At 43.4% G+C, this 14,308-nt stretch overlaps 1 protein-coding gene across 3 annotated transcripts in view; it reads left to right on the plus strand.

The window, feature by feature from the left end:
* ADCY10 (adenylate cyclase 10) overlaps positions 1 to 4,077 on the plus strand; it is a 104,600-nt gene extending 100,523 nt beyond the window's left edge. For 2 of the 3 annotated variants that reach the window (XM_003258821.3, XM_004089823.3), the window contains 2 exons: positions 2,214 to 2,402; positions 3,316 to 4,077. In XM_003258821.3, the coding sequence (XP_003258869.1) occupies positions 2,214 to 2,402; positions 3,316 to 3,477 (351 nt within the window). In that variant the 3' untranslated portion in view covers positions 3,478 to 4,077. The remainder of the gene's footprint in view (positions 1 to 2,213; positions 2,403 to 3,315) is intronic. The other variant, XM_003258820.4, reaches the window with a different exon arrangement.
* Positions 4,078 to 14,308: the final 10,231 nt, after the last annotated feature.

Genomic DNA, 14,308 nt, shown 5'->3' on the forward strand with positions numbered 1-14,308 from the left:
TGTCTTTTATCAAATTTGGAAAGTTTTCAACCATTATTTCTTCAAATATTCTTTCTAGTCCTTTCTCTCTCTCTTCTTCTTCAGGGACTTCCACAATGCATTTATTGGTTCACTTCTTGGTGTTCCACAAGTCCCTTAGGCTCTGTTAACTTTTCTTCAATCTTTTTTCTTTCTGTTCCTCAGACTCAATAATTTCCATTGTCATATCTTCAAGTCTGCTGCCTGTTTAACTCTGCCTTTGAATCCCTCTAGTGATTTTTTTTTAAATTTTAGTTATTGCACTTTTCACCTCCAGAATTTCTTCTTGGTATATTTTTAGGTTTTCTGTCACTTTACTGATATTTACATTATTTTCACACATCAATTACTTGACTTTATCCACATTTTCCTTTAGTTCTTTGATTATTTAGAGTTGTTTAAAAATCTTTGTGTAGGATATCTGCCATTAGGTCTTTTTCAGGGACAGTTTCTCTTGATATTTTTTCCCCTTTGGGATGAGTCATGCTTTCCTGTTTCTTGGTATGCCTTTTTGTTGTTGTTGTTGAAAACTAGACCTTTGAATCTAATAATATGATAGCTCTGGATATCAAATTCTCCCTCTTCTCCAGGGTTTTCCGGGTTTTGTTGTTGTTTTTGTTTTTTGTTGTTGTAGGCTGTCTCTATGCCAAGGATCAGCCTGAGGTGCAAACTTAAGGTCTTCCTAGATCTTTTCTGAGCCTGTGCCTTTCCCTAGGCATGCACAGTCACTTTCTAATTTTCCTTTTATAGGCAGTTGCTTTTGAATGTCCTAGTATTTAATGTCTGGCTGTCAAGGTGGTGGAGGGTGGGTGGAGAGAAAAATAAAGTTGGGGGAGGAAAGGGCAATAGCCCTTTAAATCCACTGGAAGTCACTTCAACTGGAGTGGGAGGGGCTTGCAATGATGGGGAGAGGTGCGACAATGACTGCCTACCTCTTTCATCAGAAGCAGCAATCGGTGATCAGAGCACAGATCCCTGATATCTCAGGGTCCTTTTTGCCCACCCTTGTTCCCACAAATTGTGTGCAGGTTCTTCAGGAGCATGTGCACAATAACTATTTGCCACAGGTTTTGAGGTTGGGGGACAGGCAGCTGTGCTAAGAGCTGAAACTGAAATTAACCTCAGTTTACCATCCAAGCCTTCCTCTGGTATTTACAAGCCTTCAGTAGACTCCAGAGTTCTAAAATAGTTACATTCTGACAGATTCTGCCAGTGTAATGATAGTCTAGGTGGGGCTACAGATAGTTGGTACTTCCTACTCTGCCGTCTCTCCAGAATCCTCTTCTCCCTAGAGTTTTTAACTCCCAGACTGGTCCACTCTGAGTTTCTAGCAATTCATCAATTACAGTTCAGGTTTTTCTAGCCTAGCACTGGTTCCCACAGTGGTTTCCACTTGTGAGTCTCCATCTGTTTGTCTCTCCAGTCTTAGGGGCAGCAGTTTGCCCCGTGTTCTCACTTCTCTTATGGATCCAAGAATAGTTGTTGATCTTCCAGTCTGTTCAGCTTTATTGATTTATTTATTTTTGAGATGGAGTCTCACTCTGTCACAAGGCTGGAGTGCAGTGGCGTGATCTCGGCTCACTGCAACCTCTGCCTCCCTGGTTCAAGCGATTCTCCTGCTTCAGCCTCCTGAGCAGCTGGGACTACAGGCACGCACCACCATGCCTGGCTAATTTTTGTATTTTTAGTATAGATGGAGTTTCACCATGTTGGCCAGGATGGTCTTGATCTCTTGACCTTGTGATCCACCCACCTCAGCCTCCCAAAGTGCTGGGATTACAGGCGTGAGCCACTGCGCCCAGCCTGTTCAGCTTTTTACTTGTTTCTAGGACCAAGTGGTTATTTCCAAGCTCCTTACATGCAGAAATGGCCAATTTTTTTCCTAATTTTTCAACAATTAACTTGTACTGCCTTAATAATCATAATAATCAAAATAATTTTTTTAAAAAAGTTATTGCAGAGCAGTAATGATGGGATCTCTCAGGTCAATTCCTGATCTCAGTGGATCATGGGGGCTACTCCGCCTGACATTTATTATCTTATCTTCAATACCTACTGTGTATGTCTCTATAATGTATTTTCTCACTTGATTGCTTAAATCCTTGAAATGTTCCCAAATCATCTGTGAAGGAAATAACTTACAGTCAAGGACCCCTGTTTAATTCTAATATACTGTTGTGGGTTTTTTTCTTTAGAATTTGGAGAATCTGGTGGCTCAAAATACCACTGGCCCTGTCTTTTGCCCAAGGCTCTACCACCTGATGGCTTATGTCTCTATATTAATGGGAGATGGGCAGAAATGTGGCCTCTTCCTGAACACAGCCTTGCGGCTCTCTGAAACACAGGGGAATATGCTGGAGAAATGCTGGCTGAACATGAACAAAGTATGTATCATCAGCTAGCAAACTGGGGTGGGGGATGCTCACCCACATAAAGAAGCCCGGAAGCCTACTGCCTGGTTAGGTTTCACCAGGCATGGAAGGTCTTAGTCTATCCAGGCTGCCGTTAACAAAATATCTTAGACTGGGTCACTGATAAACAATAGAAACCTACTGCTCAGTTTTGGAGGCTGGAAGTCCAAGATCAAGGCTCTGAAGATTTGCTGTCTGGTGAGGGTCCGTTTCTCACAGATGGTGCCTTTTGTTGTGTCCTCACATGTCAAAAGGATGGAAAAAGAAAATTTGCTCCCTTCAGCCCTTTTATGAGGGCAGAGCCCTCATGACCTAATTACCTCCCAAAGGCCCAACTCAATACCATTACCTTGGGGGTTAATTTTCAACATATGAATTTCAGGGGATGCCAACATTCAGACCATAGCAGTCACCATAGGCCTTTCTGGATTCTTACCAGAAAGGGTGACATATCCACAGTTCAGGATTGTGAGCTTCCTCTTCCCCTTTAAGTTCTCACGGTCTCTCTCCCTCATCCAAATCCCCCTTAGCATGCCCTCTCTCTGCCCTTCTTTGTGGCCACTTTCCACTTTGTGTTACATCTGTCTGCGTGTCTTTCCTCTCCTTGAGAATGTGAACTCTTTGAAAGCAAAAACCACACTTAGTGCCTAGCACAGAGCCTTATACTCAGTTTTGTTGAATAAGTGAATGAATGTATGAGTATATATGTGTATTTAAAGAGGGCTGTGTCAGTATCCTAGTTTGGACAGCAAGATTCGTTTTTGTCTATGGGTTCACATGGTTTTGAAAGCTCAAAGACATTTTGCCTTGTTTGATATTGGACTAACCTTGATTACAAAAGTCAAGAAGCACTAATGATTTCTTTGTTCTGTTTCTTTCCTCTCAGGAATCGTGGTACTCAACCTCTGAGTTAAAAGAAGACCAATGGCTTCAGACGATCTTGAGTCTCCCATCATGGGAAAAAATTGTAGCAGGCAGGGTAAACATTCAGGATCTTCAAAAAAGCAAATTCCTGATGAGAGCTAATACCGTGGACAATCATTTCTAACATGTCAAAGAAAAAAGATTTTAATAAGCACTATGTCCTTGTGATTATCTATTATTGACCTTTCTGCGTGGCTGGCCCGCTCCAGGTTCCTACATAATCTCTTCTGTTTCAGACACAGAAACAGACATGTTGATTTCTTCTCTTTCTGGAGAGCCTAAAAGGGTCAGGAGTGTCATGGTTTACTTCTTCCTAATGTTACAAAAAATTGCTTTTACCATTCATGTTGTTTTAGCTTGACCTGTTTATTTCAGCCCATGCAAAACTGTATCATATTAGAAATTATTAATCTCAAGATGGTATGACATCGTGTGTTGCAAAAGACATGTTTCTAGTTAGTATATTAACTGAAAATACTTATTTTTAAATGTCCAGTTGTTAAGTCTTTTGGAGGTAGCACAATATTACAAATAGCAAACATTTGTCATGGTCTACAAAGACAGAATTAGAAAAGATACATGTTTGTAGGGCCTGACTGCCGCTTCCAAAGCCAGGGTGATGTCTTAGCCCCTCTAACCACATGCATCAAATATCAAATAAAATTTTAATGTCAGATAAATATGTTTAATATAAAATAAAGATCATTTTAAAAATTAAAATATTAATAATTTTTTTTACATGGGTATCTTTTACATATTTAGAGTTTGTATTTTTTTTATATTTAAGAAATAACATTCATTCTTCATCATTTCCCAGATGCAAAAGCAAGGCTGTGCATTTTTTCTCCTAATCACATAACTGAGTTCCACAAACGAGGTTGGACAGACCCAGATGATACCACGAGGTTAGCCACAGAGGCCTGGTGGCCTGGCATGGACGAAAGAGCTCCAAGCTAAGAAATCAGAACATTCGGTTCTAACATGAGCTCTGCCGTAAGCACACTTTATTCCTGCCTGATACATATACCCTGCCTGATCCACGTAACTTCCCTATGTTAGTGTACATTTGTGAATATTGAATAAGATAGTGAAGGTTAAAAAGTGTTGAAAATTACAATGTGCCATACAAGTAAAAACAAACTAATATTAGATGACTGATTTTAAAATAAACACATCAAATACTAAACTTCGATTAAGTATTGTCCCCTTCAAAGCTGTCATCCTGGAAGCTGCATGCTCGCCCCATGCTGCAATATAGAAATCCCTTGCTTTCCAGTTGCCTTATTTTGTACTTTATTCATTCTCTCACTTATTCACCCCACTACAATTTTCCAACTCATTACTGTACACTAATCCCTGACTAAGTACTGGAGATTAAGATATAAAAACATGAAGGACACAATTCTTGACCTCAGCAAGCTCACATGTCCAATAGAAAAAAGATGCACATGTAAACCTCACTGAGCCCATTCTACTGTAATATAATAGAGCTGTGTTCAAATCCTGCATGGTGGAAGGAGTGACACATACAAAACCTGGACAACTTGAAGACCCAGCGGAACAGCCTCTGAGTTCAGATTCATTTCGATTACATTGTCATAATAAGCTAATGCCTTAATCATAACAATTCCTTACATTTGTACAACTCTTTATAGATACAGAGAGTTCTGGGACCTGCCCTTATCTTCTCCTTGTAAACCCTGAATGGTGAGAATGGCAGATGCTTTGGCTTGCCTGAGATCATCTGGCCAGTAAGTGGAAGTGGCTGAACTGGAGCCTAAATCTAGAAATTGTGTGCCCTTGTCGAAGCATATTCAAGTCCACTTTTTCTGGCTCTCTGTCTGTGCAAACCATCAGGAAACAGTGTTTTCTGTCTTAAAAATCGCTTTGACCATCTAAAGATTCAAGTTCCCTTTAGCTTCCACAAAATGGACCTAGTTCTACTCTTTGGAATCATACAGAATAAATTTAAACTTGTTCCTCACTGACCCCTTCAAACCCTTGAACATACCTCTCATGGTTCTCTTGAGCCTTCTGCAAGCTAAATATCTCCGGTTCCTTCTGCTTCTCCTACCAGCTCCTTGTTTTCGGTTCCCTCAGTATCCTGGTCACTTGTCTCTGAATATATTCAAATTTATCTCTATTTCTCTTATATATGAGCTATAGATTGGCCAATCTGGAATAGGAGAGGACTCTTACTTCTTTTGTTCTACCTAGAAGAGTCCTATTAAAACCACTTATGCACCTTCACTTTTTTGGCAGCCATTTTTGGAGTCACTGTGGACATATTCCAATTATCTGGAAGATAATCCCAAGTTGGCTACTTACTCTCTGTGCCTTAGTTTCCTCATCTGTAAGTGGAAATAATAGTAGTACATACTGCATGGAGTTTTGTGGGGTTCTTTTTTTGAGAATTACATGAAAAACACTGCCTAGGGCTGGGCGCAGTGGCTCACAACAATAATTTCAGTGCTTTGGGAGGCTGAGGCAGGTGGATTGCTTGAGCTCAGGAGTTCAAGGCCAGGCTGGGCAACACGATGAAACCCTGTCTCTACCAAAAAAAAAAAAAAAAAAATGCAAAAGTTAACTGGGTGTGGTGGCATGTGCCTATAGTCCCAGCTACTCGGGAGGTGGAGGTGGGAGGATTGCTTGAACCTGGGAGACAGAGGTTACAGTGAACAGAGATCATGCCAGTGCACTCCAGCCTGGGCAACAGACAGAGTGGGACTGTCTCAAAAAACAATTTTTTCCTTCATTTAAAAAAAACCGCTGCCTAGTATACAGAAGGAGATCCATAAGCATTAGCCTTTAATACTGTCACATGTATTCTAACAAGTTCTCCCCATCCTGTATTTAGACAGTTTTTTTTTTTTTTACTTTAAAGAGAACAGACGGTACAGACAGGAAACAAAGAAGCCCACTGTGGTCTGCTATTAGCCAGTGAGAGAGAAGTAAACTAAAACATATGTCTAAATGCTGATGGGCAAAGGAACGTGGGCCTTTGGGCACTCTTTCTGGATGGTGGCCTTTATCTCTAGCCTATGCCTTCCTTATTGGGTTATACTTGTTCCTTCTCTTTAAATATCCTGCACCCTGTGTTAGGCCTTCCTGGTGATAACTGCAGGCAGTGATCATGATAAAGTCAAGTCATGTCCTTCGAGTTTAGCATCCTCTGGTTGCCACTCTGCATGCTTGAACATAGGCTCAGGGGACAGTATTCTGGGGTCCTGCCCCAACCACCTTAGTCTGGTTCATACTCAGCTGCCCGACAGCTGCCAAAAGCATGAGTCTCACTCCTGTGCCCTTTGTGAACTGCAGGCAAGTATTCACGTTTTCTGTAACTCAACACCACCAGGCTTCCCTGTGATTTTGATTCTACGGGTAGATAGTGCTAATGAATGTGAGGATTTCTAAAACTAATAGTTCATCTCCCAAATTACCAAAAAACTAAAGCATACCACACACCTATGAGAATGGCCAAAATCTAAGACACCAAATGCTGGCAAGGGATGGGAACTCTCGTTGCTGGAGGGAATGTGAAATGGTGCGGCCATTTTGGAAGACAGTTTTACAGTTTCTTACAAAACCAGACATATTCTTACCATACAATTCAGCAATTGTGCTTTTTGGCATGTACCCAAATGAACTGAAAACTCATATCCACACAAAACCCTGCACATTTATAGCAACTGTATAATTACCCAAACGTGGAAGCCACCAAGATGTCCCTCAGTAAGTGAACGGATAAACTGTGGTAAATCTAGACAACGGAATGTTATTCAGCACTAAAAAGAAATTAGCTATCAAGCCATGAAGAAACAGAGAAGCACCTTAAATGCACATTACTGAGTGAAAGGAGCCAGTCTGAAAAGGCTACATGCTCTATGGTTCCAACTGTGTGACCTTCTGGAAAAGGCAAACTATGGAGACAGTGGTTGCCAGTGGGGTGGGAGGAGGAGAGATGAACAGGAGGAACCTAGGGGAGTTTTAGGGCAGTGACACTATTCTGTACATTACTCTGAAGGGGGATTCACATCATTATACATCTGTTCAAACCCATAGAATGTATAACAGCAGAGTGACTCTTAATGTAAACTATGGACTTTGGGTCAAAATGCCGTGTCAATGTGAGTTCAATTGTATCACATTTACTGCTGTAGTGGGGAATGCTGTTAACAGGTGAGGTTGTGAGTATGTAGGATCAGGGGCTATATGGGAATTCTCTACCTTTCACTCAATTTTGCTATGAGTCTAAAACTGCTCTATAAATAAAGTTTATTAATCAAAAACAAAACCAAAAATACCTAAAGCATATGTTGACCAGCTCCCTTTCCCTCCACAGAGCTAGGATGCCTCATTCCCCAGTGCTTCCCCTGTCCTGGAAGTGCAGTGATGAGAACTGGTTTCAAAAAAAAAAAAAAAGCAGAGGGGAGGAGAGATGAGAAGGGAGGGATGGGGGGAGGGGGAAGGGAGGAGAGAGGAGGGAAGAGGGGAGGAGAAGGGAGAGGAGGGGAGGGAAAGTGGGGGAGGGAAGAGAGAAAGGAAAAATCGAGAAAAGACTATACTGCAATTTGAAGGTTAAGTTCCATGTGCCTGAATCCAGAGGAGCGTGCATCAGGTTTTGCAGGAACCCTGTACTTGGTTCCGGTTCTGACTATGCCACAAACCAGTTACGTGACCTTGGGCAAGTCCCTTTTTCATCAGTTTCCTCATCTCTAAACTAAGCGAGTTGTGATAAAATCCCTTCCCTCCTCCATCTGGCTGTGTGATTCAGCCTCCTAACAGGATGGGTGTGGGCGAAGCTGCTCTTGGCCAGCAGGTGGCAGCACTGGCTCCTTACTGTGGCTGCAGCCAAACGAACCGTTCCTGGTCACGCTCTGGAGGCTTTTGTCTTCAGACCTGCAGCCTCAGCACTTAGCACCACTGCGGCGCCCCTCGTTACCTACAGAAAACTTCCAGCATGACGTCCTCGGGGCATCCTGGATAGAATTATTTTTAGGAGAAGGCAGACATAAATAATCCACGAAGGCTTCAGGAACAGGAATGAAAAAGTGATGATCTTCTAAAAATATTTATTTTGTCACGACCCCCATGCCTGTCAACTCAAGGGTAAAGGTATTGTTCTCATTCTCTATTTCTCGCACTGAGACCAGTGTGCCTGCACAAACAGTAAGTCTTCAGAAAGTGTAAATTAATAAGTTCATTAAATAATATTTTCTTTTTTTTTTTTTTGAGATGGAGTTTCTCTCTTTTTGCCCAGGCTGGGGTGCAATGGCGTGATCTCGGCTCACCACAACCTCTGCATCCCAGGTTCAAGCGATTCTCCTGCCTCAGCTTCCTGAGTAGCTGGGATTACAGGCGTGCGCCACCACACCCAGTTAATTTTTGTATTTTTAGTAGAGACAGTGTTTCACCATGTTGGCCAGGCTGGTCTCCAACTCCTGACCACAGGTAATCCACCCGCCTTGGCCTCCCAAAGTGTTGGGATTACAGGCATGAGCCACCACACCTGGCCCATAATATTTTCATTTGATCATTTCAAGCTAATTCTTACAGACTACCTTAGAAGTAGAAACCTAATATTTACTGAATGAGTAAACAATATGGAGGTAAACAAAAATTACTTAACATCAACTATACTAGTCAGGCTCTGCACTAGGGTTACAACGAGAAGTAAGAAATACTCTGCATGGTGGTTACTGACGTGGGCCTGGGACCTCCCTGGACTGGATCCAGTTGCTACTTCTTTGTGTCCTTGGGTAAGTTATTTAACCTCTTTGTTCTTTCTTTCCCTTGTTTGTAAAATGGGGATAATAATAGTATCCACTTCATAAGGTTGTTGTGGGTCAAGGGTGATAAGGTTTGGCTCTGTGTCCCCACCCAACTCTCATCTGAGTTGTGATCCTTAGTGTTGGAGGAGAGGCCGGGTGAGAGGTGATTGGATCATGGGGGTAGGTTGCCCCCATGCTGTTCTCATGATAGTGAGTTCTCACAAGATCTGATGGTTTAAAAATGTTTGGCACTTCCACCCTCACTCTCTCTCTCCTGCTCTTCCATGGTAAGAAGGTACTTGCTTCCCCTTCGGCCACTGTAAGTTTCTCGAGGCCTCCCAGTCATGCTTCCTATTAACGCTGTGGAACTGTAAGTCTCAGGTAGTTTTTAATAGCAGTGTGAGAATGGATTAATACAACAGGTAAAGCCCTCAGAATTCCGCTGGGGGAAGAGATCATTAAAACGCATAGCTATGAAGGGGCCTGGCATGCACCCTAACCTGGCTTTAGAAGGCTGGATAAAGCTTCCTGAGAGAGGAAACAGGACTCAGCCAGGTGAAGAGCTTTACAGATTTGGGACACAGCGTTTGGTGCTGGAGAAGTTTTGGAGCTCCACTTGGTCTGGCGGGAGCTCTCCTCAACAAGGGGAGGTGTGTGTGATGACTAGAGGGCGGCAGGAGCTGCATGCCCTCAGGCCTTATGGGCCAGGTGGTAGAGTTTGGGACCTTATCCTGCCAGCAGTAGAAGGCACTGAATGACTTTCCCAAGGAAGTGCGTGGACCATATTTCTGTTTTAGAAAGACCATCACTCTTGGCCAGGCATGGTGGCTCACATCTATAACCCCAGCATTTGGGAGGCTGAGGCAGAAGGATTGCTTGAGTCTGGACAACATGGTGAGGCCCCATCTCTTTCATTAAAAAAAGAAAGTAGGGTCGGGTGTGGGGGCTTACGCCTGTAATCCACTACTTTGGGAGCCGAGGCAGGTGGATCACTTGAGGTCAGGAGTTCAAGACCAGCCTGGCCTACATTGTGAAACCCTGTCTCCACTAAAAATACAAAAAAAAAAAAAAAAAAAAATTAGCCGGCTGTGGTGACACACACTTGTAATCCCAGCTACTTGGGAGCCAGGATAATTGTTTGAACCCGGGAGGCCAAGGTTGCCGTGAGCTGAGATCGTGCCACTGCCCTCCTGCCTGGGCGATGGAGTGAGACTTTGTCAAAAAAAAAAAAAAAAACTAGAAGGACCACCATTCTTTATCCAGAATGGGTTAGAATACAGCTGAGTCAAGATGAAGACTGGGAGATAGCTGCTGTTGCAAGCTTGGAATTAGGGTGGCCTGCAAGAAAGACGTATCAGTGGAGACAGAGATGAAGGCGTTGATTTGACAGATAATGGAGGAAGAACATATTGAAATCAGAGGTGGACTTTTTAAGGAGGATGCTCAAAATTAACAAAGACATTGAGAGAGGCTAAGTAAACTAAGGACTGAACAATTTCAAGCATTTGCATGGTTCTCGTTACTTGCTAAATGGACTGTTAGGTTTGTCCCTCCTGCTGCACTCCGAACAAACCCCAGCCTTTCACCCCCACCTTTCCCTGGTTTCCTATCTGTTAATAGTACCAGCCCCTGCGGTCAAGACTCCTCCAATCCCAGAGCCAGTCATATTTTGCCAGGGCTCTTGAACATCTTCCTACATATTTCTTACACCCCTCCTATCCTCTCATTCCCATTGCTGCTGAAAATCCATTTCCTTCATCTCTGACTGAGCTCTGGAATGGCCACATAATTAAGTGGTCTCCTGATTTCAAATTTCCATCTGATTTCAGATTTTCAGCCATTGGTAGGATAAGCTTGCTAAAATACCAATCCCCATTTATTACTCTACTTCAAATCTGGCCTTCAGGATACATACCGATTTCTTAGCCTGGAAGGTAGGCTTTTAAGGCCTGGCTCAACCCAAATCCCCATGCTGCAACCACACTGGCCCCACTCTCCTACCCTGAACCCTTGTGACTCGTTGCTCCGGCTGGAATGTCTGTGCCAGTGTCTTTCAGATGCTTCTGCCTCAAAGCACCTGCTTCTGACTGCTATGGGTTGGGTTTATCAGTTGGTCCCTGTTTTTCCCCCAGGCTCTTCCAGGACTGCCGCTGTTTGGGGCTGTCTCCTCTTTGAACTCATCAGTGGCAGGGATTCTGTTGCTCTCATCTTTATTTTTAATTTATTTTTATTTTTTGGAGACAGGGTCTCGTTTTGTCACCCAGTCTGGAGTGCAGCGGCACAATGATCATAGCTTACTGCAGCCTTGACCTCCCAGGCTCAAGTGATCTTCCCATCTCGCCCTCCCACCCTTGCCCCCAGCCCCCACCGCCCACTATCCCTGAGTAGCTGGGGCTAATTTTTAATTTTTTTCTAGAGATAGAGGCCTCATTATGTAGCCCAGGCTGGTCTCAAACTCCTGGGCTCAAGCAACCCTCCCACTTCGGCTTCTCAAAGTGCTGGGATTACAGGCGTGAGCCATCATGCCCAGCCAGCCCTCATCTTTGTATCCCAGAACTCGGCATAAGGTCAAAGCTTAGAAGACCTTCAGCAAGCTCTATCTGGTTCTCAGATGCATCGTAGCACTTTGCAATGTGTGGGACATCATAGGCCATAAATCATATTGAGTGAGCAAAGAGTGTATGCTGTCTACCCACCAGAAAGTGTCAGCCACCAGACCACCGCTGTGAGGGGTACCCCCATCCCCACCATGAAAAAAAAAAAAAAAAGGCTGTGGAGGATTCTGAGCTTGTGTGCATATAACCTGACACAACTATCTAAAACGTTGCCAACCCCTGCGTGGTCTGCACCAGTGTCATCCAATAGAACTTTCTGCAATGAAGGAAATGTTCTGTATCTGCACTGATCAATATGGCAGTCACAAGACACACATGTAGCCACTGAACACTTGCAGTGTGGTAATGTGACTAGGGATATAAATTTTAAATGTTATTAATTTTAATTAACTTAAGTTTAGCTGGGTGCGGTGGCTCATGCCTGTAATCCCGGCTCACTACAGCCTCCGCTTCCCAGGCTGAAGCAGCCCTCCCACCTGAGCATCCTGAGCAGTTGGGACTACAGGCATGTGCCACCACACCCGGCTAATTTTTTATGTATTTTTTTTTTTGTAGAGACAGGGTACCACTGTGGCAAGCCAGGTCTCACTAACGCAGGCCTCCATTACAACTGTCCCAGCTCTGACTGAGTAGCTAGGTTAAACATTAAAGCTGATTGAGCCAGTGCCCTTATACAAAGGGCGGACTGTAACAAAGAGCCCACCAAGAGTTGTGCCTAGGCTTTTCCTGGGCCTTGAAGCATGACAAGATAATGAAGGAATTCTTAACAGGACCCTTTTACGATTAAACAAGTTTTATTGGGGGTCTGAAGAAACTCCCCAGGCCTCCACAAACAAGTTAACTGGGATCTAAAGGAACTCCCCAAACCCTTATGACTTAACAGGAGACAAGATAAGGGTAATCACCCCAGCACCTACACCTATTTAGATTAAGTAAATTTACTGAGGCTCCAGAAGAAGGTCTTTGGGACTCAGACCTTAGTTATAGATTAAAAGAAGTTAATCACTTATGTCTTTAGATTAATGCACACTGACACACAGACATATAGCTTGAAGGTATATACACTCTGAAAAACTTCGTAATTTTGAGTTGGTCTGGCGATAATTTCCAGGCCTTCTCCCTGTAACTGGTTACAGAAATAAAAACTCTCTTCCTCCCCAGTTCATCTGCATCTCATTATTGGGCTGCGAGAAATAGCAGCCTGACTCTCAGTTTGGTTTGGGAACATCACCATGTTGCCCAGGCTAATCCCAGCACTTTAGGAGGTTGAGGCAGGAGGACTGATTGAGCCCAGAAGCTCAAGACCAGCCTGGGCAACATAGCAAGATCCAATCTCTACAAAAAATTAATTAAAAAAAAAATTAGTCAGGTGTGGTGGCATGCATCTGTAGTCCCAGCTCTCAGGAGGCTGAGGTGGGAGGACTACTTGAACCCAGGAGTTTAAGGCTGTAGTGAGCTGTGATTGCACCACTGCACTGAAGCCTGGGCAACAGAGTGAGGCCCCATCTCTTTCATTAAAAAAAAAAAGTAGGGTCGGGTGTGGTGGCTCATGCCTGTAATCCCAGTACTTTGGGAGGCCGAGGCAGGCAGATCACTTGAGGTCAGGAGTTCAAGACCAGCCTTGTCAATGTGGTGAAACCCTATCTCTACTAAAAATACAAAAAATTAGCCGGGCGTGGCGGCACGCGCCTGTAGTCCCAGCTACTCAGGAGGCTGAGGGGGGAGAATCACTTGAACTCAGGAGGTGGAGGTTGCAGTGAGCCGAGATCGTGCCACCATTGTACTCCAGCCTGGGCGACAGAGACTCCATCTCAAAAAAAAAAAAAAAAAAGAATGTGGAACATTTTACAAAATCTTGTCCATGATCTTGCCAGCCCAGCAGAATCCCCTGTCTAAAACAAACAAATTAAATGGCCATATGTAGCCAGTGGCTGCCATATAGTAGAGTGTAGGTCTGTGCCTATCTCCATTAACCTTAACATGCCAAAACAAAACCACCGATTGAACTGAGATGTTTCTATAGCACAGAATGATATCAACTTGGATGAGAAGGGAGTTACTAATATATGAGAAAATATATCAGGCATATTTTATCAATATGTAGTTATCCAATTCTTGTGATTCCAGGATGTCAAATTAGTGCTTAGTAACAGATTAGATATTAGTCTAATGCACAGGTACTACATTGGCTAAGCTGCTCCTATTTCTCTATCCTCCTTCATATGACCTCTCTGCCTCTACCGGAAGAACCTGCATTTTGCCGTGACTTTAATGCATGCCTACTGATGGGAGGAGGAGGTGTGATGGGTAGCCATAGAACTACAATCTAAAAGCTTGAAATTAATTTGAATCAACACAATTTACAATAGAAACCACAAATTTTTTACTTTCTCTTAAGGTATTTTTTAGAGAGGATATGGAAGAAGGCCAGTTATTTCCAGCCAAGTACAAGCTCTCCTCCTAAGTTTATTTCATGTATCTCCCTCGGGTATTTTTCTCTCTTGCTCAACCTCAATTAGTCAGCATTAAATGATTACCACGACCTCCTCTCCAAGAGCCTGGTGTGTCA

This window comes from Nomascus leucogenys, chromosome 12, assembly GCF_006542625.1.
Source record: "Nomascus leucogenys isolate Asia chromosome 12, Asia_NLE_v1, whole genome shotgun sequence".
NCBI classification, from domain to species: Eukaryota; Metazoa; Chordata; class Mammalia; order Primates; family Hylobatidae; genus Nomascus; species Nomascus leucogenys.